Source organism: Perca fluviatilis, chromosome 20, assembly GCF_010015445.1.
Source record: "Perca fluviatilis chromosome 20, GENO_Pfluv_1.0, whole genome shotgun sequence".
NCBI classification, from domain to species: domain Eukaryota; kingdom Metazoa; phylum Chordata; class Actinopteri; order Perciformes; family Percidae; genus Perca; species Perca fluviatilis.
In genome coordinates this window covers 13,129,079-13,156,832 of record NC_053131.1, presented here as the reverse complement: position 1 = coordinate 13,156,832, position 27,754 = coordinate 13,129,079, and the positions used below count along the sequence as shown (strand labels likewise).

General features: G+C 41.4%; 1 protein-coding gene across 3 annotated transcripts; it reads left to right on the top strand.

The window, feature by feature from the left end:
- On the top strand, positions 1-26,815 carry palm1b (paralemmin 1b). 3 transcript variants are annotated; one of them, XM_039786024.1, is made up of 7 exons: positions 1-536; positions 15,246-15,434; positions 15,556-15,598; positions 16,485-16,565; positions 22,284-22,399; positions 23,181-23,251; positions 23,497-26,815. In XM_039786024.1, the coding sequence occupies exons 3-7, from the start codon at positions 15,557-15,559 to the stop codon at positions 23,874-23,876; spliced, it is 690 nt and encodes a 229-aa protein (XP_039641958.1). In that variant the 5' UTR covers positions 1-536; positions 15,246-15,434; position 15,556; the 3' UTR covers positions 23,877-26,815. The 3 variants fall into 3 exon arrangements, with proteins under 3 accessions (XP_039641958.1, XP_039641959.1, XP_039641957.1); XM_039786025.1 differs by having other exon boundaries at positions 15,209-15,434; XM_039786023.1 differs by lacking the exon at positions 15,246-15,434 and having other exon boundaries at positions 4-536.
- Positions 26,816-27,754: the final 939 nt, after the last annotated feature.

Here is a 27,754-nt window from a genome sequence, read left to right as displayed (position 1 = left end):
ATTTGGACGTCATATGATAAGGCTGGAGAAGAGCCAAACAGGGCCCCCGTTTGGAGAGGAGGACCCATATCTCAGTCAACGCGCACGGCCAGGGCCCCCTTTATCTCCAAAAGGCAGGGAGGCGTATCCTTTTGCCCTCTCCCACTCCCTTCACATACCTCTCTCTCTCTCTCTCTCTCTCTCTCTCTCTCTCTCTCTCTCTCTCTCTCTCACTGCCATGCACTAACTAGACTACAACCTGCTTCAGACGACGCCCCACCGCCCATGAGAATTCCACTTAGGGCAGAGCCAAGTCCGTCGTGCGTCTTTTTCGCTCGAGAGGAAACCATTGGGCTTTTATTATTGTCGGGCTGCGCGCTCAGGCTGCCCACGGCATCACCTCGGCAGTAACAGGAGGGGTGCCAGCCAGAAGAAAAAGAAGAAGAGGAGGAGGAAGAGGAAGAAGAGGAGGAGGAGAGGAAGGGGTATAGAGTATTCTGCTCAGAAAATAAACAAGAACACGTCTGTGGCGGGAAGCGAAAGGGATCTGCAACTGAGTAAGTCGTGATTTACAGTGTGCGGTGCTTATGTGCCCGTGTTTTCCTGTGGCTGACCTGCTTTTTGGTGGTTTGTCCAGCGGCGCAATATTTAAGCTTCCAGCCTGGCAGCATCCTCTTTAACTCTGGCAGGAGAGGGATGACCGAGCGGCACAGAGGGATGGAGACAAGGGGGAAATACAAATAAGGACAATATATTGGCGGTGTCTTTATGTGCCAGTGCAATTCCTCATTGTAAACACGGGCGATCTGCGTTAATACGAGGTTACAAATCACAAGAGGCGCAGCATCCTTAAAGGGACATAAATGCACATTTAAAAATAACAAGCTCACAATAAAGTCAGGCTCTGGTTCGCAGGTGAGAAATAGAAGAACAAAAATAGCTGCATGAGCATGTCATATCAACAGCTTTTAGCCTATTAGATCCCCCAGAGGCCCGCTTTACTGTACTTTGAAGCCATGATACAGTCAGGCCTACAGGTGTAACGGGACGACTGTTTACGCGAATGCCTTTAATGAGCCATCATGTAGCCTAGTATCGATCGGTTTTGCGAGGAGAGTGTTTTCAGGATGTCTGGGTTCTTTTTTTTTTTTTGTAATGCCTCGACGCGACGCTCCAGTGGCGCCAGCCGTGCATGGCCGTCACTGCATGGCTGGGAGATGCTGAGTGCCTGGCTACAGGCTGTGGAGGAGAGGAGAGGAGAGGAGAGGAGAGTAACGGGCTATTCTACGGTGTGTTGTGATGTGAGCGGTCTGCTCCAACATGGCGCGCGTGAGCTGAAAACCCCTTGGCCATTACATACTCCTGTCTGGAATTCACACTGTGCAGTGGACCAGGCAGTCGGGTTTTATGTGTGATAGCAGAGAATGAGTCTGTGCATCCCTAACCGCCTGAGCTCCAATTCATTTCAGCTCAGGTTGCCCCTGGTGATAGAGTCAGGCTCCCGTGTCCTATTCTCACAGCATCACGTAGGCTTTTGTGTATTCTCCTTCTGTTTCTATTCCAGTCTCTGAATAGAACAATATCAATTGAACCAACTCCGATTTTTTTTGTTGTTGTTGTAATTATGTTTGATCACAGCAGGTGACACCAGACAGCCAACGTGTTGTTGTTTGGTCTTGTGTCCATTGTTTCTCTCCTTGGGTTTCTGTCCTGTGAACAGACTTCACTGTTGTGGACAACATCTTGTTGACATTAGACCACCAAGTTCATGATGACAGCATAGTCTGTAAACCAGGGGCGGAGCCAGAGGGTGGCTTCTGGGGCTCCAGCCCCGAATGTTTGAGTTTTTGTTTTTTAAATAACTTCAACTTGTGTCATTTCCCCTCAGTCCCTCTGAGTGGAACTGCAACTCAATGGAGCAACCCTATACCTATGTTATTGAACTTGTAAAAAATAGTAACGTTGGACAGTTTTTGCCTCTCTTTAGATGGCAGGAGTGAAAATGAGTCATGCTCAATGTTTGTTGTGTTTAGGTTTGTGAATGATAAAGACAGTTGGAGAACAATCAGATAAAAAATAGGATGAAAAAAGCAACACGTGGAAAAAGCAACAAAAGGGTCAAACAGCGTTAAAAGCGTCGGAGAAAACAATTAAGATGTTGAAAAAAGTAACAAAAACCCTGAAAAAAAAATAGCTTTTCAAAAAAACGACAAACGTCGATTAAAAATAGGATGTTACTAACTATTATGTTTTCCCAAATGATCTACAGATTTTTCTGGCATTCTATTATCAAATGACCTAACCCCCAGGTTTGGGCTGAACCCCAAATGTTTACAACGTCTGCCCCTGACTGTAAACATAACATAGCCATCATATTTCTCAGAGAATTAATGTGAAAACTCGAAGTACAGACAGGACATCAACTCTGCTTTATTCATCCAAACAGCTACAGTGACACCTGTTTTTGACTCTTCTTTCATGACACTTTCTTCTGAGGCCCAGCCCAGGTGTGAATTTGAGTGTCAAATGTCCAAAAGGAGCCAAAGTGACTGGATTTCAAGTCTTAAGGGCGTGTTTTTGTAAGGTCAAGACAAGTGCAAGGAAAAATGTTTCTTTAGTGTAACGATGAGATAGAGAAGTCTTCTGCACTACACAACATGTTGGGCTCTTTGTTGCCATTTATTTGGTATTTTTGGTCACAGCTATACTTGCATTTTAGAAATCTAGCAAAAACGCACATGATAGGATCATACTTATGATCATGAGTCATTAAACAAAATACTTATTATATAATGCCCTCTTTTTCAGGAGACACAACCTAGAAAACGTGAGTTAGAAATCACAGTTGCCTATGGATCACGACCTCTACTTTGTTAGATTATGTGCATTAGTCTTCATTGTCCAACATAGTGGAAATTTGTCCTTCTTTATTACTGAATACAAAATACACAGTAACACAAAGTGACATAAAAAAAGGAAGTGCACTGTTTGTTTGTCTGTTCTGTCATTTTATTGTATGAGCGAGACATGTTAAGTCCGCCATAGGCTTCATCCTGGCTGTGTGTGAGCTGAGGGTCTATATCCGGTTGGCTGCTCTCTGTGTTGTGTCAGCGACTGGCAGTAGAGCTGACAGCACTTGTCTTGTCCACCCAATCATCATGTGGCATTATGACTCTGGACAGCCACATTTCTGTGTGTCAGATTTTGTGTTCTTATCTGTGTGTTTGCGTTTGTGCAGCTTTTGTGTGTGTATTAGTCTTTGCATGTATGCCTCCCCCCGAAAATAAGATTGTGTGTGTGTGTGTGTGTGAGAGAGAGAGAGAGAGAGAGAGAGAGAGAGAGAGAGAGAGAGAGAGAGAGAGAGAGAGAGAGAGAGAGAGAGAGAGAGAGAGAGAGAGAGATGAGTGTCTCCTGGCCTGAAAGGCTGGGCACTGGGATGGATCTGTTTTCACCAATTTAGATAGGGGAAATGGGCTGGTAACCGGATGGTCCTTCATCCTAATCTTGGACTGTCAATGAAAAATGAGGTGAAATGTGAATGAGTTACACTCCTTACTACCAACTAACTACAGTAGCCTACTACTAAAGTGCCCTTTAGTGAGCTCTAAATATCAGAAGTCTTCAGTGAGCAGGACTGGGAAAAAAACAGATCATATTGAGCTGCCTCTTGGAGTGAAAGTGTAAAACTGTTGCCAAAAATAACACTCACTTACTGCCCTGATAAACAGCTAGAATAGGCAAAGTACATCCAAGTGACGTTACAGTTTTGTCGCTGACAGTAATGCAAAAAAAAAAAAAAAAACACCCCTAATGCTCACTAACAGTACAGATAAGTCGCACTAACATGTCATTAAAGTAATCAATATCCTTATTTTAACAATGGATCACATTGCTGCATGTAATGACAAACCACAGAGAATTAGCTCCGTTCACCTTAGCACTGCAGAGCATTTAAGCATCTTTCAGCCTCATTTTGGGAGGGGGTTTCCCAACCCCAAATCTTTGCTGTTTTGGTTCAGTCTCACAGCTCTCATCAACATCGTTCCACATGCAGCAGAGAGCTGTTTTAATCCGAAAAGCACCAAATGGCAGACAAACAAAGTTGGGGACTCACTGGTGAACATAGTGCAGCATTTAGCAGTGTCAAGGTAATGGAGATCAAAACAGAGCTTAAAAGAAGACTGGATATTTGTCCGTTCAGAAACCCATCTCCAAATGAATGCTAAAGTTGCTCCCTATCTGCTGGATCTGTAAATAAGCACCTAACAACTAACTTTGCTAACACGTTCATCATATCAACTTGCAGTTAGTTAGTTAGTTAGTTAGTTAGTTAGTTAGGTGATAGTACCAACGTCAGTGTTGTGTTAACAGCTTGTTTCCACTGTCCCCAAGTCGTCAAAAAAAGCAGTTAATGCATTTAATGAAAATGCCAGAAAGTAACTTCTACATTATAAGTGACAGAAAACACCTCATGTTCTTTATTTATCACATATCACTACCAACTGCTAATGCATGACTACAATTTGCTAGTATTTCAGTGGCAGAGCTGGTTGGTTCAACATCATTACCAGAGGACAGCAGGCCTCTCACGGGTTCACATCCTGCCGTGAGCGAGTAGCCCCAGAGTGATAGATATTGCCAATTATCCTCAATGACCTTGCTGTCATTAAGAAAACATTTATGCATTCGAAATAAAATCAGCATGGTATTCAAGGAAAATGAATGTCATGCATTACAGAAGCCCTCGCGGTTACTGTTTTATGCTAAAAGATGGTATTGTAGGGAAAAAGAGGAAGTGGAAGTGAAAGCTTGCTCAGCAAGCATACATATAAGGAGTAACATCTGGGCAGATAGTAGACATGTGAGCTATTATTTGATAAAGTGATGCAATCCACCTGGCCCTTTCTGTCTCTATGGGTTTTTCTTCTCTTTCTATTAATCTCTGCCTCCTCTTTTCCTCCTGGATAGTCACTTTTTTTTAAATTTTCTTTCTGACTATCTATCTCAAACCCTTCTCCTTGCTGCTTTGTCATGACAGATAAGGCGAAAGAGGATTTGTTTTTTCCACTCTCTTCCCAGCAGATCGTCTGTCTTCTGATAAACTGTCATTTTTAGCCACAAAGTCATTTTAATCTCAGAGGGAAATGTGCTCAGTGGTGTGTGTGTATGTAAATGTGTGTGTCTCTCTCTTATGCACCCCTCCCAAAACATGTGCACACCCACACGCTCATATGACGATCACCAGTGTTGTTAAAAAGATGATATCAAAAGCACTATTGATAAGCGGCAGGGAGAATGCATCCCTCTTTTTGCACTGTAGATAACCTGAAACTAACACCGCGCACACACACACACACACACACACACACACACACACTTACACACATTCCCATCTGGTTTAAGGGGAAGGAGGAGACGAAATAGTAGGTCTTGTTTTTTATAATCCCAGAAGAGATTGGACAGGGTGATATTGGACAAACATACTTAGCATAAACAATTCCTGAGCCTCTTGAGGGCCTTAAGTGGGGATTGGGACCTTGCCATAAGGGAAGGCACCTATTTGGCCTAATGGTTCCTGTGTTAACATTGAGAGGATTCTCCAATAATGCAAATCCATAGGCTTCCTATATCCGGCTATATAGAGTTTACTGATTGACCTGAAGGCACACCAGGACACAGGAGACGGTCCACTATAGAAATTGACTGTCTTGTCTGTAAGCGTAAAAGCAGTTCTGTCAGCAGGTCATGTTAATGCTAATGTTTGTACATTGTTCCCGCAAAAAGATGCAGCCTAAGGGAAAAGTCAATAATTACAACCGCCAACCCATTTACGCATTCCACTTCAACTCTCTTAACTTCTGGAAATATGTTTAAGCCCTAGAGCTGCAAGGATTAGTTGACTAACCGATTAGTCGATCACAAGAAAAATAATAGCCTATTTTGACTACTATTTTGATAATTGATTAATTGTTAAAGTAATTTTTTTCATGCAAAAATGTCAGAAAATACAGTTTTCAGCCTCTCAAATATTAAGATGTCCATGTTTTATATCATATTAAACTGAATATCTTTAGGTTAGGGCTGACATCGCCTTGGACTTGCAAAAGTGGGATGGACATTAGTCACTATTTTCTGACATTTTATAGACAGATAGAATAATCTAGAAAATAATCTGCAGATTAATCTGTAATGAAAATAATTGTTAGTTGTAGCCCTAATAGTTAAAGACACAAATAGGCATTTTGTAGCATTTTTGTGCAACATATTTATAATCTACCAACATTCCTAATTAGCTATATCTGTGGGTCAGGACATTAGGACTTCCCAAGATTTTTTATTGCAGTGCCTATACATGCATTCATATTAAATCATGAGAGAATTCCTACAAGGGGAACACTGGCACTGTCACACAATGTCTGCCTCTGTTGTAGGTATACTTGTTCATTCTGCCTCTGTGCCGGTTCATTGCCATTTCTCTACCTGTCCACCAGATGCCCTCAGACTTTTCCACCTGTCCCCTTGACCTGACACCCACATCCAGCCACTCCCTCTCGCCCTGCAGTAACCCCTTTCCCGCCATTTCCATCATCTGACTTTCCCCACCCACCTGATCCCCATTTCCCTATTGAGTCTTGCGGCATATATACCAGCCCATTTCCACCTGCACTTTGTCACATTGTCTTTTTTTGTGTGCATTTGTAAGCCTTTCCTTTTGCCTGTCTGAGCCACATACTGATGATGAATGGATACGTTTGCCTGTTTTGATTCCCTTGCTGGTTTTTCGCCCATGCCCGTCTTTTGGTTCAAGTAAATCTGAACTTTTATATCAACCTGTCCTCCTGTGAGTCATGCATTTGGGTTCAAGTTTGCTGTTGTTTCTGAGCTGTTACACACATTGTACAAAATCCAGTTGCTCTAGTGTATCTGTTCCGTGAGAAGCAGTAGCAGGGAGATTGACCCTTTTTTCTGGAGCACCCATATTCAAGCCGTTTGGTCAAGTTGTAGAACTGCTGTTCTCGATCTGAAGTGTCTCTGTTCTAAAGTGACCTGTTGCTCACTTTGTATAGGGCATACAACCAATGATTTTATCAACTAATCTTGCAATTATTTCATTGGTTAATCGATTCGTCATTTAGTCTATTAAATGTCTGAAAACAAGTGGACGAATCCCCATCCACCCCATCATTTCAAACAGCCTAGGCTATGGCTTATTCAACTGACAGTCTAAAACCCTAAAAAGATCTTGATGCTCTTGTCATATCCTATCATATATTACACGAGCATCAAGTTCTTGACTAATCAATACCAATTAATTGGTTCTGCTCTATATAGCAGTAAGGCTAGTGAATGCATCCCTATCGTTTGCAGTTTTTATTGAGGTCATGGACCTTCTGTTCTGTTTGTTCTCTTTTAGCAGCTTTGTGATGTTGCTATACGCAACCAAATCTTTAACCATGCAGGTTATCTGTCAATTTATATTGACTTCTGCTCTTGTGTCCAGAAGCTCACAAACTTCTGCATTTGTTGTCTTTGGCGAGACTTTGCTCACTCCCTACTAAAAATACACAGCTTGCAAATCAGAACAGATTGTTTACCAGGTGGGAAGCTAAAGGGCCTTTATATCACTCTCAGCCATGTTGGCTGTCGCTCCACCCTGTTGCCCAAATTTGGATTTTCTGATTAGTAAACCAAACTCCAGGCTTTGAAACAACCCAACACAGACCTATATGTGACATCAAAGACGCTAGATGTCTTTCTACAGTCTACAAGCTGGACCTGACTTCTGACCTCCATGCAGTGGCTGAAATCAAAACACAGCAATCAATAAAGTGTCAGAAGAGCTGTAGACTCAACGTGCATTCCCTGGATATATAAAAAAATCATCAAGCAAACCCCCACGACTGAACAGATTTGCAGTGTAAAAGTTTATTGTTGTGGAAGTAATGAAGGTCGAGTGTGGTCAAGTGAAGAAATGCGGCGAGCTGATGAAGAATCCAGGGAGAAGAAACCCAGGGTGGGGACATCGTCTCAGCTCAGGACTTACAAGAGCAAGAACAAGAAAAGGGGTTTCTGCAAGGCATGTAAGAACTGGGACAGACCTTTTAGTCAGGTTGGGAACTTGAGGCAGAAGTGTATCTAATGGTTGAACAGCGTCTGAAATCCCCTTCCCCCACACCTTTCAGATTTGGGGGGCTGCATCCAGTAATTTTTGTAGTCTCGCATTGCCAGACCTTCCTCCACAGCGCTGCGGAGGAGGGTCTGGCTAGTCCACACAGCATACTGGGATGGGAGAAAAATGTGCTGTGGTTTATTGGCATTTCTTTAAACCAATCACAATCGTCATGGGCGGCGCTAAGAGCCGGATGGAGCCCAGGTGCTGCTGCAAAGTAGCCTCAGGAAGGAACTTGTTTTGGTGGTACGTGTACGTTCAAAAGTAGTTTTAGTCGTGCAACAGATTGGACAGATAGTCTAGCTAGCTGTCTGGATTTACCCTGCAGAGATCTGAGGAGCAGTTAACCAATAGTCTTCAGAAATCCACAGGAGTTTAAAAACAATCAGGCCCACTTTATGCGTTGATTTCTCAGGTGTGCAGAGGTGACAAAGTGGGCTGGATTTGTTTTTTTCTCTGAAGCTCTTTTTTTCATTTCTTACACTTCTATTTCCCTTTTGTGTGCACAAATGACGGCAACATTATGAATTCTTTCGAGGAAAGATTGTTTTATAACTGTGTACCATGATCCACATATTTAAAATAATGTATCATGGCTTGTCCCTCTTATGATGGCAGGCTTTTCATCCCACCTTAAAGTGTGGCTGGAACAGCTATAGATACAGATTTCCTTCAGATGTAGTCAGACAAAGGTCGCCACATTTCCAGCTATGCAACTGCAATTTAAAAGCTCTTCACTATTGCTGCTTGCACAAAGGCCCTGGTCAATGGTTGTCAAAAGCGGGCATGGTTGTTTGCTTGTCAGAAAGTTACACAAATCAGGTGATGCAGACTATCCCTTGCTGAAAGTTAAACTGGATCTTTTTACCATTTTCAAACTGTCCACACGACACCGAAGAAACAGACTGTGTATTTGCCTTCAAGGGTCTTTGCACCGATTTTACACATCCAAATCATTTCAGTAGTCATGGACAGTACTACACAACCTGTGAAAACGTTTAGGGTTAGCGTTACACGCAAAGGCTGTGTACAAACTGGGGCCACGGAATTTGAAACACATGGGCATTTACTGGACAGGGTGTCTTGCTATTTAAAACGCTATTAACTGTAGGTGTATTATGGGTATTGTAGGATCCGAGGAGCTTGACCAATGCTAAGAACTACAGTAAATCTCAAGATAGCCTCTGCTTCTTTATTCTTTTTTTTTTTTACGAATCCCTGAATCACAAAATAACTTTTTTAATAGTTCCTCTTTGTTAACTTGCATCAAGATATTCATTTCATAGAAAATCGTTGACAGAAAAACTGACTGTCATTTCTTTCTGACCTCCTCATCCCACCCCATGTGCCTCAGTCTGCGTGCGGCTTCTCATTTGTCTTCTTACACAGTATGTCACTCTCCTCTGTGCTGACAGAGCTGTTATTTATGGGGGACCTTAGGTGGTGAAAGGAGATTTCCCCTCTGACCCCTGGAATACTAACATGTGACCTCAGCGGACGTCCTCAAGTTTTTATTGGCACTGCAGTGTTTATGTTTGGCAGAATGTGTGTTATGCCTCAGATAGAAGGACGCAGAGCTGCATGTGTGGTGGTGGTGGAGGAGTCGTGGTGTGGGTATCGGCCTGGGACGAGTTCGTTCATGCATGTGTGCGTTTGTGCGTGTGTGTGGCCAGGGCAGAAAGGCAGGGAGGAGTATTGTTGTCCCTGTGCTCTTTTGGCTGAAGGAAGGAAACTGTGGAAGTGGGGAGTAGAGCGAAGGAGAAATAAGTGCCACTCCAACTCAGTGAATGTGAAGGGGATTGGAGATTAGTTTCCTCTTCCAGACTCTCTCAGTTTTCTAATGCAGGGCCTGGGTCATTAAGCTCAAGAGTGATTTTCACAGTCATCATTCTTTTTGTCATCTTTTCTTTTTGTGTGTGTGTGTGTGTGTGTGTGTGTGTGTCACACTTTTTTCATTCAGGAATAGCCAGATATTACTATCTTGTTCACATCTATCTTCCCAGATTTTAAGTAATATGAAGTAATTAGTGATTCAATATGACCTATATTTTTTTTTTTTACATGTTTTCCTGCCTCTCAATTCCATCTGTTTTCTACACAGGAGTTATTTGTGTGAGTGTGCTTGTGTGTGAAACGATTAGAGGCCATTTTATGCTGTGAAGTTTCATAATGGCTGCGTAATATCAGTTAAAAGGTTCTTGCTGCTGAATGAACACCTCACTTATTTTCCTTACACAAGGCAAGAAGGGCTTTGTAGAAAAAGGTCATTAGAATCTGCGTGCCAATATTGTATAACTGGAACCATTAGAGGCTATTTTCAAGATTATTTGTTGTAATTTGGAACATTATATGAATATTGTAAAATGAGTTTCTCTCAGTGTCTTTCATTTTCTTTCTGTTTGGCTACTTGTCTCCTCTGCTTGTTTGGCTTGATAACATACCTGTTGCTCTCACTGTAAGCTATTGCCTCTCTATTCTCTGATCGGTAAACAAGAAGGTTCCTAATTGGCCAACAAGCTTTCAACTGTTCTTCATGTAGAGTATGTGGTGCAGGGACATTTCAGAGTTCTTCCTCGGTATTCAAATCAGTGTAAAATACAGTTATAGTTTAGTTTAAAGGATTATTAAGCCGGGGATATTCTATGTTTGCCACAGTCAACCAATTCCATAAAAAGAATAATACTCTCTCAAGCTTTGTGGCTCTCAGCCCTAAGCCCATTCGTTTCCACTGAATCAACATCTTTAAAAACATCAAACATGTCATGAACATATACTTTTTTCATTTCTTTTTTGAAGCTAAATCATTTTATCAAACATCTGGGCACTGTAGTTTTGTTACTTAAACAGGAGTAGTGTGGATCTGATGAGGACTATTTTCAGTGGTGGATTCAGTGCGCAAGTCAGATTTCACAGCAGGTGATAAGTGTATAAAGTGGTGTATAAGAGATTGCCTGAAAATAAACTACAGTGCCCAGGTTCATTGGCAGAGAAATTTAAAGAAAGTTAAATCAGGCTTGTTAGTAGGATTACTTCAATGTCAGTTCTTTTGTGCAATTTGTTGACACTAAGAAAAATATAGAATACGTCTTTTTCATTCTTTTTCGCCCCATATGGTTGCAACGTTGAAGGTGTTAGGTCAATTCAGACATTGTGCATTGAAGTGTTTACTATCTAATGAAGCACAGATGCTTTAACAACAAGCTTAAAAAAAAACATTATCTGTGTGCCTCATGTGTGATCGTGGGAGGCAGGATCAGAATCACTCCAATTCCAGGTTGCCGTGGTGTTTGTTTAAGATAATCCTAGATTAGTGGTGATGAGACCTGGTGTAATCTTCCCCCCCCCACCCCAACAGATAGACACATAGATGGGATGGCCCGTTGCTGACATGGAGTCACACCGTGTGACTCGTCTAACTGTACAGCTCAGTACAGCGTGTACTTGCTGACCTTTTTACTCGCAGACTGTGTAGCGTAATGAATACAAAGACTCTTAACCCAATTTTTGAAACATTTTTCCTTTACAGAAACAATCTTTTAAATGTTTCCAAAGTGATGTTTTTGATACAGCAAGGACAATCATTTTGTAGAATGAAAGTGAAAATGTGATGCTATAATGAACCAGCGTTGTTGTAGGAGAGGAGATATCTCATTTGGGTTTGGTGCGTCCTGTAAATTCAGTGGAAAGAAAAAAATTAATTTTCACCTTGGAATGGAGTGTTTTAACCATGATATCTCTAAACAAAGATGCTCAGCAGGATTATCATTCATTTGGCTCCATGCGCCTTAAAATAATCACTTTTAGGCCATTTCATTGTTGATGGAGAGTGTGTAAAGAGACTGCTGGTGCCAGAGGACCGTGATGCTATTAGAAGAGGATGCTGGTGCTCTGTGCAGGCAGTTAATGTGTTCCTGGAAACGCTACAGCAGCAGTGCACTCAACAGGCAATAGAGCTGGTCATTAGTCCATTTCCCTGACTTCTTCTGTCATGCACCTGCCTTGACAAAAACATCCCTAGCTTTAGTCTGTTGTTTGTATGCAAGTCTGACGGCTAAGACCACTTCTTCTCTGAGCCCTGTCAGACTGATAATGTTGATCTATTATATTTATCAGTCTCAATATGTTTCTGCTGGCCTGTCTGTGAGCGACTGCCGGCCTCCCTGGAAGGATGTCATCCTTTCTCAGACATAAATGTAATTACTCTTCTAACCACACTGCAAAGATGCCTGTATTTGTGTCTGCTTTCCTTTCTCCTTGTTTGTCCATAATTCATGAGAGAGGCAGCAGGACATAGACCCACAATGTTCCAACACGGTGGACATATTTCTTTTCTCCGATATATCTTAAAAATTCATTACAGCTGTAGCCTAGAGGTTAGAGAGGCAGGGCTAGCATTTAAATTTAGGTTTGAATTTTGGGGCAAGCTTGGAAAATCTGAGCACTTAACTCCCAATTGGTCCAGTGGACATCTGTTGTTAACTTTGGCATGAACTGGATAGTTTTGATCACAACTCACAACTAGATTTTCCACTGTCACTGAGGATTGATTGTTTTAGGTGCATGGAACCTCCGCAGCACCAAAACCAGATGTTCTTTAAAGTAAAGTATTAAAAAAGTATTGTAAAACTCAGGTTTAGTATCAGCCTTGGTATCAAAACATGTCAAAGATTACCCACCTCTAATTAGATGCTCATAAATGGCTCTGGAACAAGTGTTCAACATTGTCTATAAGCGTTAACACTTACATACAACATACAACCTACAGTTTCAACTTTCATATTAAAATTAGGTCGACATAACTTTAAAGATTTTGGCTAATTACACTGACAAAACACACTAGTAGCTGGAAAATTAAAAGTATGTCAAGTTGACTTAAAGATGTCAATACATATTTTGTGTTTAATAAACCAAAGAAATGAATCTATGCTGTGTATCCCCTGTTAATATTACATAGAATTCGTTTTTTTTAAAAAGTTCTGTTGAAGTTAAGAGCCAGTTGACACTTATTTTGTGTCAGGTGTACATAACCCTCACGTTACTATACTGGGATGTTTTGTGCCCAAGCTGTTGCCAATAACATTTTGAGTAGCGTTAGCCATTTGGGATTTACACTGTACGCTGGTATATTTAAGGGGAAGAAGTGTCCTGCATTTTCATAGCTGATGTATCCAACAGAGCTTATTACAGTAACATTACAGTAATTGTAAAACATGGCACTCCTTCTGCAAGCGCCTCCAGTCTCCATGCAGTTTGCGCCTGTCATAGCTACAGTATGCTGTGGGTGTGTTCTGCCTCGTCTCTGCTGATGTTCACACGTGACCTTTCCCAGGTCAGGATGGTCAGCCGGTGCTTCCAGGCCTCCTTCATACCCCTGGTGAACTGATCCAGAGGTGTGTCCCCACGATGCTTAGTCAGCTAACTGCCCTGCTTCCACTGTAACCTGAGGGCTGGGAAGGGAAGGAGATTTAAGGGAGAAAATAAGTTAGAAAACACTGTCAGCGCACAACATAAACAGTATCTGAATGGAGGTCTTAACAACATAATGTAGTTTTGATTTTGGAGCTGTATTATATTAGATATTAGACATAGTAGATTAATGAATTTGATAGTGATGGCTTCTCTTATTCAGTCTTGTTTCACTCAGTGCATCCCCAGGTGTGTTTTAGTGTTCTTCCTGTTTGTGCTGGATCAGGAAAAGTGAAATAATGTATCTGGACAGTACTGTCTGTGTGTGTGTGTGTGTGTGTGTGTGTGTGTGTGTGTGTGTGTGTGTGTGTGTGTGTGTGTGGTTGATCAGATGATTGTGGTCTTAATTCTTCTCCAAAGCGTCTCCATGTGATGGTGATGTGGCTTGGTGAAAGAGAGCAGTGTGGTGTTTTGAATATGTAGTGTGTGCATGAATCCTGCATATTACAGAGTGTCCTTCCATAACCCTAACCCCTGAGCTTTTTAGTGAGTCCTGCAGCTTCTGTGATTGGATAGTGGTCTTACAGGCATGACAGAACATGTATGCTTCTTTATGTTTTGAAAGGAGCCAGTGTTGCATTGCATGCCTTTTGTGTCGCAAAGGCATTCAAGAAAGTGTGGCAACTAGGCCAACCTGAGGGCAAGATAGGAATGATTTGCTGTATTGATATGCTCACAATTCAAGCTTTGTGAGTATTTAGTTGGGAATGATGAATCAAATGATGCAAGCAAGTTAACAGTGGGTGTCCTGGCCACTCATCAGGAGGAGTGACATGATCAAACAGTTTTAACACATTTTACTGGCACTGGGTGGGGAGTTTTGTAGAGTTGTTGTGGCAAAGTTGTTTTGTAAGAGTTTAGTTTGGACCATCGGAGAGTAATTAGAATCCCATATGTGTTGTGATTTCAGGCTGGAAAAGGCACACTGCTGCTAAGATGTTGTGATCTCTTAGTGTGCTTCATGCATCGCCTCCAATCTGTAACAAGCTAATGTTTTGGGCTACATTGCTTATCTCATTCCAGCCATGCTATAAAGTTTCCAGAGGTCTTCTACGTATTATAGCAAAATGGAAGACTGCAACTATGTTCATTATGGATTGTTTTGCATTTGATTTGTCAAGTAATCAATTAATCGTTTGGTCTATAAAATGTCAGAAAACTGTAATACAAAATGTCCCAGAGTCCAAGTTGACGTCTTCAAATGTCTTACATCTGAGCAACCATTCAAAGCCCAAAGGTATTCACTTTACAATGATATAAAACAAAGAAAAGTGCCAAGTCTTCACAATTCGATACGCACAATACGAGGACATTTGTTTGACATTTGTGCTTCAATGATTGATCAATAATCAAAATAATTGACATTTATATTACTGTTGATCAATGTATAGATTAATTAACTAATTGTTTCAGCTTTAATCTTAATTTTGGTCAATTCACTTTAGGTTTAAAAAAAAAAATAGAGAGGTCATGAACAATTTCCTACTTGGAAGAGATCATGTCAGCCATTAGCTACAGAAAAAAATGTTTCAAACTTGATGTAAGATATATGATTTTTGAGAGAGCATGTCTGATATCTTTGTCCCATCTCAGTGGAGATAGAGTGGCAGTCCTTTTACTCTTTCTTCAGCTCTGGATCTGTCCATCCTCCATCTCTGGACTCTCAGCTCTGGTCTGGAACCTATTAAAGCAGGAATCTCCAGCAGCGCCCTGCTAGCGCATTAGCATGCCTTCCCCAACTCTCCCTGACAGGAAAGAGACACTGATTTAGTGCGAGCAGACAGATATTTAACCTCAGTCACCGGGAAGTCTTTGGAAGGTAAATGGCTGGTGAGGGAATGCTAGTCACTGTGTGCCATGTCTGCTGCTGGTGGTCATGTGTGGTTAAAAAAAAAAACTCTCTCTTTCTGCCTCTATCTGTCTCTATTTCTTTCCTCAAGGATGGCTGAGGTGTCACAAGAGGAAAAACTCCAGGCCATCGCTGTAAGTTATTTGTATACACAAACACACAGTCTGTCTCTTCCCTTCTTTCTGCACACACACACACACACACACACACACACACACACACACACACACACACACACACACACACACATACAGTGCACACTAATGGCTGTGGAAACAACAAATCATTGCAGCTTGTCAGGGTCTGACCGCCCCTCTTATTGAGTCATGACTTTTAGATCCTGAGAATGCGTTAACCCATTAGAGATCCATCCGATCTCTATTGGTCTTTCATCCTTTCGGTCTGTTTTATCTTCTCTCTCTTTGTCTTTTCATACATACAATTCAACCTTTGAAATATATGTCAGAAGAAATGGCCTCCATAGAAGGTGCTTAATGTAGTATGATAAATATAACTTTTATTGTCAACATTAGGATCGCAACACTTCAATATCGAACAGTTTCTCATCAACATTTCAAACATTTTCCTGTAATGGACTTGACATATTGAGTGAACAACATGTGCCTATAAATATATAGTATATACAGTACCTGCACACCAGCTTCCATCTCTTTCTCTCTCACTCTTTTTCAGACACAATTACATTGACTGACACATAATGTACTCAGTCAGCAAAAGTTACCATTAAATCATCTGCACTACCATTAAAGACTAGGGCTGAGTATGTTTTGATATCGATGTCGATATGATCCTTGAGTTTAAGTTCTAATACCTGATGCATTGATGCCCAGCCCTATTAAGGACACAGTGTGGTGTTCATTAAAAACATCTGTTTCATAATGTTCTTAGTATTGTTTTGTGCAGAGTAATTGTAATGTGTGTGTGTGTGTGTATGTGTGTGTGTGTGTGTGTGTGTGTGTGTGTGTGTGTGTGTGTGTGTGTGTGTGTGTGTTGTAACAGGAGAAAAGGAAGAGGCAGGCAGAGATTGAAAACAAGAGGAGGCAGCTGGATGATGACCGACGACAACTCCAGCATCTCAAGGTACACACACACTCACTTCCACATACATCACATTTACATTTTGCACATGGCCTATTTTTTTCTACTGTATTTTTCTACTGATTTTCGGTTATTTTAAAATAAAACTAATAGTAAATTAAAATAATGTGAGATATTGTCTGCAAACAGGTGGAGTTTCATTAGTTACAGTACAGTTAGCAGGGTTGGGATGCTCTTTTTTATTGCAGCCTTACATTGTCATTTGAGCAAACAGAATCACACTGGTATATAGCAATATTGTGCATTTAAGACCAAATTGTAGCACCACATTGAGCTTTGATCGCTGTAGTGTGCACAAGACACACTCAGAGTTTTATCCAAATCTTTGCACAGGGAAGGAAACTGTAATGATTTGGACAAGCTTTCCGTCATTAATACTTCTATGTCCTTAGCAGCAGGCTTGGGAAACGTGTTTCCAGTTTACCTGTTATGTCCACCTTAGGTTGGCAGATCCACGAAAGAAATCCATTCTCAGGTCTCTAAATCACACATTATTTTCCACACTGTATAGCTTCAGTTGAATTTACAACACCTCAAGAACATTGCATGTTGTAATTAGAGTACCTGTATTCATTATGGTTGTTCTTAAACACACATAGAACAATTTAAGACAGCAGAAAAGTAGATGCTCTTAGCAGACTGTGAAAAAATGTGCATCGTTATTCCCATATTTAAACAATGTTGTTGTCACGGTCCTGCTCTATGGCCAGTCAATACATTCCACATCAACACATTCTGCATGGTGGATCCAAGCCTGCCATTCCAAGTTGTGGCAGTTGTAGGCTACCTTCCCCCTCTCTATGGCGGCACATTTTTCAACCCGCCTTTGAGTGTGGCCATAAAAACGTTTTTCTATACAACGTGGTCAGACTACACAATGTAAGAAGCAGTTATTTTCTAGTATAACCCAACCCTATATAATCTTAAAGGTCCTATGGCATGAAAATGTCACTATGAGTTTTTTTTTAACATTATATATGATATTACATATGCATTCCCCCAGCCTGCCTTTGGTCCTCCAGCGGCTAGAAATGGTGATAGGTGTAAACCGAGCCCTGGGTATCCTGCTCTGCCTTTGAGAAAATGAAAGCTCAGATGGGCCGATCTGGAATCTTGCTCCTTATGAGGTCATAAGGAGCAAGGTTACCTCCCCTTTCTCTGCTTTGCCCGCCCAAAGAATTTGGCCCACCCATGAGAGAGAGACATCATGGCTTTCAAACGAGCAAAGTGGCAGTTGGTCAAGGCCACACCCCCACCCTCCACCTTGCCCCCCACCCTCTCCTCCTCAATAGCTACAGACACAGAAATGGCACATACTAATGAAGCCCATTGTGGGGCTGGCTCTAGTGGCTGTAATTCTGCACCAAGGCTGAATTTCAGGAAAGAGACTTCAGATACAGTATTAGGGGACCACTAAGGTCTATATAAAAACATCTAAAGAGCACCATGTCATGGGACCTTTAATATGTCCTCCTATATATCTGAAAATCTGTCCATCCTGTTTGGTTTAGGGATTAACATGCTATACCATCCCTTTGTCTTCTTTTTTTACTTTGTTGCTGTGAAAAACAATACTAGGTTCGGTTCAAAGCATCTAAAGGCCGGGACACATATAGCCGACGGGCGACCGTTGACAGAAAACCCCGTTGATATGATCAGTCGCGTCCCCGAGGTCCAAAAAACTGCCACAGAACAGACCAAAAAGACGAGAGGAGACGAGACGTAATACATCTCCATAACAGCAGGCGGCGCTAATCTGTAATGTTGCCCAAGAAATGAAAACCGGCAGCTGATTGGACGAACGCGTCACATGGGTTTGTTTTCTCCGGATATTGAGAGCCAGACTGTCATGGCGGCCGTTCAGAATACGATCTCATATTGTACTAAAATAGTTCACTGAAACGTGTTTCTGAAAACATTTTAAGCGAGAAATAGGCCATGCAGTTGCTGAATCCGTCTTCATTTCAGCTCAACAAAGGTCAGTTTAAAAGATTTTCATCAGATTTTGAGAGACTGTAGTCACCTCATTGCGCTCGTCATTTCCGGGTGAGTCACGATTTCCCTGCCGCCGACCGAACATGTCAGGTCGGCCAAAATGAACGCCGACAGCCCCCCAGACGGACGACAGCACGGGACACACTGAACAGATTTGAGTCACTGACCTCGCCAGACTGTCCCACGGCCGATAATCGGGTTAATGTGTCCCGGGCCTTAGCTGTAACTTCACTGCAGTCATAGCTCGCCTTGGTCATCACCTTCACCTTGACTCACAACTTTCACCATCTTGTATATGCACCTAGCACTGTATTCGACATCCTCTGAGAACACTTAAATCCCACTTTGAAATGTACTGGAGTCCACACACTGATAAATTAATGTGTTTATGGATAAAATACATTCCAGGTTTAATCTGAACACTTACATGTCTCTCCCTTACTCTTACCAGAACTTGAAACAAAGCTGATACTGAACTGTCAGTTCTGTGTTTTCTGTAGAATTAGACACCCACACAACACAATTAAACCCAGCAATTCCTTTTAAATCTATCTGTCCCACATAGTGAGATATCACAGAATGTTCAGAATGGACAGCAGATAACACCAGCAGCTCCTCCACATGCTGTTTGTACACATACACACACTCCCTAAAAAACACATTCAAATGTGTGTGCATGTGGACACACACTCATTATATCAGAGCCAAGGCTTTTGTCAGCGTATGTGTCAGCACTATCAAAGCTATTTCAACCCCGGACAATTCGGAGGGTCACAGATATGAGCAAAGGTTGCGGTGTGTATGCGCTGGCATGGACGTGTGTGCGTTTGTGGCAAAAGTGCCTTTGACCTGTGCTAATTGCCCTTGCGTGCTCCCACTTTTTCTATTTTCAGAGCAAACCTTTGTGTGTGTGTGTGTGTGTGTGTGTGTGTGTGTGTGTGTGTGTGTGTGTGTGTGTGTGTGTGTGTGTGTGTGTGTGAGATCGTTTTTGTGTGCGTGGCTTCATGAAAGAACACAGAAGCCTCAGACAATACAGAGGGCTTTGGCAGAGGAAACAGATTTTTGTCCCACTCCCACCAACAGGAAAGGGCTCTTACACCCACCGCACCCCGCTTTCGTCTCTCTCACACACACACACACACACACACATTGAGGGGAAGTGTAATCATGCTACATGAGCATTAGAAGGCTCTTTGTGCAAACCACAGCAAGTATTGCTTTTCCAGAGGCGGCTTTCATGTGGAAAACCCAATAAATGTCTCCGTTTACACATTAAATTTTTATAAGGGTGTACCTGCCCCACCATTAAATCACACAAATGGCCTTCAGCATCACACAGACAAATTGGTGAGATGACGTAATACAATGTTGTTAACACAGAAAGCTTTAATAGGAGTTCTGTTTTTAATTAGCCAGCCATGGCTGATATGATTAGGCATGCAGCAGATGGCAGTCTCTTTAATCAAAACCTCTGATTGTCAACATACTATCCATCAAATATGTAAAATGCACCGTTTATAGGGAAGAAGTAATGTTCCAAAATGAAAAGACCAGTATACTGGCCATTGACATACTTCTACAAAGTAATTAGGAACACAAACTTAAAGCCAGGCTAGCTGTTTTCCCCTGTTTCCAGTGTTTGTACTAAGCTAAGCTAACTACCTCCTGGCTGTAGTTTAATATTTACCGTAAAGACATGAAAGTGGTATTAATATCAATATCTATCTAGGTCATGGCAAGAAAGCTTTTTTTCCCCAAAAAATGTTGAACTGTTCCTTTAAAAACAATATTTGGTAAAATAGAGTCAGCATGAATTATATCTTCTCAAAGAATAAAACCTTTTGGGTTTTCACTTTGTAAAAGAAAATATGCAAAATTAATGTTTAAATAAAGCTCCTACCACAACAGCTGCTCAGTACATTTGGAGGTGTGTGTGTGTGTGTGTGTGTGTGTGTGTGTGTGTGTGTGTGTGTGTGTGTGTGTGTGTGTGTGTGTATATGTGTGTCACAGTTCCACCCTTTGTCTGCTACGTTAGCAGCTTTTACTCCAAAGAACAATGGAGAGAGATGTAACTTCAGCGCTCCAGCTTTACGACTGTTCGTGCAGACTGGTGTGTGTGTGTGTGTATGTGTGTATGCGTGTGTGCGTGCATGCGTGTGTGCATGTGTGCGCGTGCATGAGTGAGTACATTAAGTGATGTCAGGCGTTGGGGTAGTAGGGTGTGGCTGAGAGAGAGCAAGATTGAAAAAGTAGAGAGAGAGAGACGGAGAGAGAGAGAGAGAGAGAGAGAGAAGCGTAGTTGGATTCAGTGCCCAAGAGACCATGCAGGACTGGGGTATGAAGAGTGTTGAATTACACCGTGAGAGTGTGTGTGCTGTAAAGCTCTGTTGAGCTGGATGTCTGGAGCTGAATTACTCAATGGGGAAAGTAAGAGTTGAAACAGGCACTTTAACAGATAAAAGCAGATAAACACAGATTGGAATTGAGGAATATACATTCTGACATTTACAACCTTATACATGCCATGCACAAAGGTTCCGAAAAGTTCATGAACTTTCAGATGGATAGAGATGCATGCAGAGGAAGGGGCGGGGGTCGATTTGGAGAAGAAGAAAAAAAACAGGGGGAGTTTTTGCTGTAGAAATTCTTGTTGCATCACTGGAGAGGAATTCACATCAAGCACAGGTCCAGATTTTCAGTCCATCTCGTGAAAACAAGAGCTTTTTTCTAGCTCTTTTCCATATGGCAAAGCGCGGTTGAATATAGCTGCACGGTTGCGACAGCTGCGAGTAAGACACTGTTATATTTACCTCAAAGCATGCCAAGCATTTGCTTTGATATTGGCTTATCTACAGGAGGGAATGTGGATGGGCAGTCAATAATGATACAGGACTGTTTGGAAATGGATGGAGGAAATAAGCAGACTGAAAAAAAGTTAAAGAAGTAGAAAGTAAGAAAATAAAGTGAAAGATCCACTTCAGAACAGAATATATACCTTTTATTCCTGTGTTCTTCTTCATTTCAGTTCATATGTAGTATTTAATTGTCTTGTCCTCAAATTAACTTTATCTACAGCAACGACAATGAGACTAACAGTTTACAATTTAGTCGCAGTCATTGCTTTCATCTTGCCCATAAAGATTTTCTTGTCATTATTGTCAACCTGTAGGAAATGCGGAGGAAGATGCGGTTTAAGATTAGGACTATTGTGCTTTTATCTGTTGGTGACTTATCTAGATTTCCAATCCCATGCTCAATTGAATGTAACAGGAGAATTACCATATCATAGTTTGGATTTTTCTGTTGAATGGCAGAGGTTTTGATGCTCCTGGCTGGGTGCCATAGTCCACTTGGCATGTACACAAGTATGTGACAGAAGTGGCAGCAGTCAGCAGAGAAGTGCTGGACGCACTCACTGCTAGATTTGTGTTGTAGATCACCTAAAGGACTCGTCGTTCTCAGTCAAAATACCCCTAATCTTTGGTTGCATTTCTGCTGATGAATTAATCAACTGCTCCTGATGAAAGAAGCATGATCAAAAGCCCTCTCCCTGCTTACTCTCTTTTCAAAATAGCTGACATACACACTCAACACCACAGGGGGAAATTGTAGTAAAATGTGTTCCTTTTAATTGTTTGTTTTTTTTTACAACAAATTAAGAATTTATAGAAAAATGAAAGCACTGTCTGTGATGTCCTCTTGCAGTCGAAGGCACTGAGGGAACGCTGGTTGTTAGATGGAGCTCCAGCGGAGGAAGAGACTCAGAAACGTCTGCATGAGGACGAGGTGAAGACCAAACTCCTGGAGCAAGTCATTCTCAGGTCAGCATCTAAAAATCCTTGCGTGTCCGATCTTTGAAAACGGATCTTTGCGGAAAGTGAATGAAAGAAAGTGAATGGGTCATATATGTAGGCATGCTAACGTTTGCTCAAGTGGTGCTTTTTTCCAACAATAAAGCAAAACTAAAAGCTGCGGGACGAATGAGGATGTATCCTCTCATTCTTCAAGTCACAGCTATATTAAATCATGCAATATAATTGTTACGTCACAGTAGACAACATTAGAGACAGAAGGGGTTGATATGTGCAGCTATACTATGTTTTGAAATGTAGTCACAGTCAGCTAACAGGGTTGATGATGCTTTGGATGTCATGTGAGGGTTATGCGTTGCTATTTACAGATGATGTAATCCAAATTGAGTATCCAGACTAATACAAATCTCAAGATATGGGACATTGAAACCTGTCTGTATATGTCTGAGTGCCAAGTCCAAGTATAGGTAATGGCATATGGATAACCAGTCAGCATTTTTGTAAATTTTTTATTTTGCCTTTTTCTAGAAATGCTATTGTCAAATATTGTAAGGACACTGTGGCTAATATGGTCGATAAGATGAATGATTTAAAGAACACATCTTGGTAATAAGTTTGCCTATATATAGCCAGTGTCAGCCAGTAGCATTATAGTCTTTTTAATGTAAATTTAATTAATTACTCTGTGTGTGTGTGTGTGTGTGTGTGTGTGTGTGTGTGTGTGTGTGTGTGTGTGTGTGTGTGTGTGTGTGTGTGTGTGTGTGTGTGTGTGTGTGTGTGTGTGAGCCAGGCTGGAGCAAGAGATTGAAGAACTGGAGACCGATGTTCCAGCCAATAAGGGTGTGGCCAAAGAAAATGGAGGTAAGTACCCATGGCAACATATGATCACACAGGAAACCATGGCAACGCAGCCACCTGTGTCGGAAAGAGAAAGCGAGCTAATAACGGCCTCTTCATTTGCTCTATTAAGTTGTTCCTCTCTGCCAGAAGTAATTACAACAATATTTCCCCCTTTCTTTGTCTCTCTGACTTTCCCTGACCACCCTCTTTTCTTTCTCTTTTTTTCCTCTCCTAACCTCTCAATGATACTCTGGTGCTCCCTATAGGTGAGAATGGAGTAGTGCAGAGCTCTGGTCAGACCCCCAAGAGAGAGGTGACAGGGATTGAGGCCAAGCTGCTGGGTCCCAGTCCTGACCAGGCCAGCGCGGACAACCCCGTCACCCTGGTGTTCATGGGCTACAAAACCGTTGATGAGGAGCAGGAGACCCGCACGGCCTTGGGAATGGAAGGGGTGGATGGCAACGTCAAGGCTGAGTTTGTTGTGATCGAGGATGGGGAGGGGAAAGCAGGAGGAGAGGCAGCCACAGAAGAGCAGGCTCCACCCAACGGGAGCATGGCGGAGAAAGAAAAGGCCAACGGAGGTGGAGAGGATGGAGAGAAGGAAAAGGAGAAGAAACAGACCTGCAAGTGCTGCACGGTCATGTGAGGTGTGTGTGTGCGTGCGTGCGTGCGTGCGTGCGTGCGTGCGTGCGTGTGTGTGTGTGTGTGTGTGCGTGCGTGTGTGATTGGTGTGTGGGTAAGTACAGACCTGCACCTGTGCAGGAATGTGTGCCATTGCATGTGTCTGTATTTGTGTGTGTGTGTGTGTGTGTGTCCAGTTACACAGCCAATAAAACAACAATGAGAGCCAATACAAGCTCCAGCTACAACAACAAGAACCACAAAGACTCATAAGTACACTTTTCTCTGTATACTTTCTCTGATATGTATTTGACTTTTGATTTCTATTGATATTTTTCTATTTTTCTGTCTTGACATTTATATTGTATTCAGTATGTATATCTTTATTATGGGACTGTGTACTGTAAGTTCATTGTTATTATTGTTGGAAAAAAGAAAATGTATTAGCTCTCTGGATTGTACTGCTACCCGCTGGGGGAAATCTGGAATCTTTAAATCATTTAAGTCAAAACAGCAAACTATGAAGGATACCGATACTTAAAAATATATATATATTTCTCTGTGTAGGCCTACCAACTATTTATCGGTCAATTTCATATTGCAATATTGTCTAAGATATTATTTTAAATAGTATTTTAATATATTGATATGAAATTATGTTTTATACAATGTATTTATTGTTTTTGGTTCTCTATATCATCTCCAACCATTAACTTGCATGTAAGCTTGTAAGCACTACCAGATTTGCGTTACAATCATAACAAGTGTCTTTGCTTTCTTAAACTCATATGTGCTCATATCTTTAGTCACACAAGTCTTTCAGTAACAGTTGATATAATTGCCATTGTTAGAGATGTTCATTAAGTTTAAAAAGAACAGCACGGAGACAAAGCGGCTAATTAGAACAGTGACCATATTGCAAACCACATTAGCTTCTCATAGATAATATATGTGACACATGTACACGAAGATCACAGCTTTTGAATTTTTTTAATAAGATGGACACACTTGCTTTATGATCGACAGAGTCGTGACGAACCATTGCGCAAAGATTAGAAATGCTGAAATAATTGTGTTCTATCAACAGTAGAATCGATGTAAATCTTATAAGGTAGCACTGCATGAAGCCTTGCAACTGTGTTGACTGTCTTGTCACTTGTTAGGTCTTAATTATACGCTATCACGTTCACATGAATGTAAATCCAGGGGTTAAATTGGGATTAGTTCTACCATAATGAGAACTCAGTTTACCGTTAAAAAAAAAACAAAAAAACGAAGCTTTTTGTCTCTTTTTGAACCAAATAAAAATCTAATGATACTGTAATTTCACTGTGTGTTGGTCGGCTGCTGGTTTCTGTCCTGCTCGCTCCCAGTTTAACCCCTGACTCTTTGTCTGTAGAAACGGGCCTAATAGTACTTGAATAGATTTGCAGTAAAAGATTTGGGGCATTTGAATAGACTTTTCTCACTAATAATGACACCCTCTATCTTTTCAGCCATAAGAACACAATATAAAGAATTTGGTTGTACCCAGGTACCCAAGTTTTTTTAGTAGTTATAGTATTAGAAATAGGTCATATTCTATAAGGAAAAATCTGTCGAACCAGTTTAAACAGCGCAGGATGCTAGCAAGATACATCGTGCATGTATACTATAGCAATTCAAAGCCCTGAAAGCCTATTGAAATACATTTTGGCCCTAGTTTACTCATTTGTTTGGCAGACAGTAGAGGCTATTGACGTTCTGGGTCTGTGATGCTACGTCACCAAGGCTTCTACTCCCACCCCCCACCCTGACTCATCCATATCTCTGATTCACCCACACACCATCACCATTAACGCCACCCTCATCGTCAAACACACACAGCCCTACCTTCTATGCTCGGATACACGCGGTTTGAAAACCTCTGAAGTTGGTGCTAATCCTGAGTCTTGTCTAACACTCTCCATCCACCAACTTTTCAACTCTCTTTCTCTCTCTCTCTCTCTCTCTCTCTGTCTTACTCAAATCGCTGATGAGGGGGATTGTGGGAATCTGCCTCCTGCATACACTTGTAGAATAAGTCTTTTGCAACCTTCAGTGCCAGATGCATTCTCTCATGTCCTGCCTACATTTACCACCAGAGAAATGATCCCTTCGAACATTCCAAAGGGAGGTCAACAGGCATGGACAGATGAAATATAGTCTATGCTTTCCATATGTACAGTTCCACTGTAATTGTACAACTTGCAAATTTCTTTCTGATATTGACTCATGTTTTTCTTTCCTATGGCCTCTTTGCAGGGCGGTATATTGTATTTGATGTGTGTATTTTTTTTAAAAGATGACTACATCTGTGTATTGTTGGTGCCTTTGTCAGGTTCAGTTGGTTGGACTTGTCTGTCTGCCGCCATTTTTAGACCGGGGTTTTTCTTGCTCTACTCCTGGTCATGATGACCCAATGGGAAACACTGCCTTCTACTCTAGAGGGTTACTACACAACTATGGAAGAATATTCACAATTTTCACATAACTATAAATAAATGCAGCTCAGAAAATAGGTCATATGCAGACTACTGTTGGTGTCTTGAAAACACTTTGTATCCTGTTATAACTTTAAAGACTTGTTGATTTCACTGTAACTGACAGATTCTGTTTTTTATTCCACACATACAAAAAAACGTATTAAAAGCCAAACTGCACCCATAGTTTAACATTTTAAGGGGATACAAACTTTATGCAGGAGACTAAATGACATTCTATGTATGTATGTATGTATGTACAGTACACATGTGCATGTATCTGCATACATACATATGTAGCCTATACATGTAAATTTGTTGAGCTAAAGCTTTGCCTAAATGTGGGTCTCTGGGACAGCAGCAGAAAAAGCAACCTTGTGTTAGACCAATGCCTGTTCATCTATTCTGTGGTCGTCTAAATGTTTAATCTTGAATAAAACTACTGTTTGTTTACAGCAAGTCAGATAAGTGTGTATGTAATCAACCACATGTACACATGCTGTAGATAGTACACATAAGCCATGGTTACTGATGTGTGTGGTTTTGGCATCTTGATGGGAGTCACAGATGGACCCCCTTCTGTGGAGACGTACACACAATAATACTCAGACAAACCATCCATTTATTATAAGACTTACGCAATTGGCAGGTAAAAATAACACTGAAAATAATACACAATTGAACTACCACTCATTTATGGAGCATGGATAATGTAGAAGAGTAAGCTGTAATTTGAGAAGAGAGATTATAGACCGGATGGAAACATTCAAAACAGAGCGTTATCGAGAGCGGTTCCACCAAAAGTACCTGTTTATTGAGCATAAATGGGATTTCGGCATTATTAGAATTACATGTTGGCTGGGTTATTCTGTAAAGTGCACTACCTAGAACATGCCACTAGAGAGCATAAGTCCACTGTTTTGGAAGTTGATCCTGTTACAATGTTGTCAAATATACTGTAAGGCAAAGAACTTCAACAGGGGGTCCGGGACCCCAGAAAGTTATAGCAACATATTATTAGCAAAGGTGTGTGTGTGTGAGACAGAGACAGAGAGAGAGAGACACACAGACTGGAGCAAGAGATTGAAGAACTGGAGACAGATGTTCCAGCCAATAAGGCTGTGGGCAAAGGAAATGGAGGTAAGTACCCACGGCAACATGGTTGGGGGTAGGTGGACAAAAAAACAGAGGGTCATTTAAACAGGGCATTCATCAGATGGAGGTCAGGTATGCACTATTCAACGAAACAGATACTTATATTGCTATATGCTGCAGCAGTTCCGGCTTCCATAAATAATATCAAAAGTATTGTCAGCCCAGTATGAACGTGAGTTTGCAGACACATTCTCTGTGATGAGACAGAGTTTTACCATTTCATAGAAGTAGCAGAAGGTTCCACATC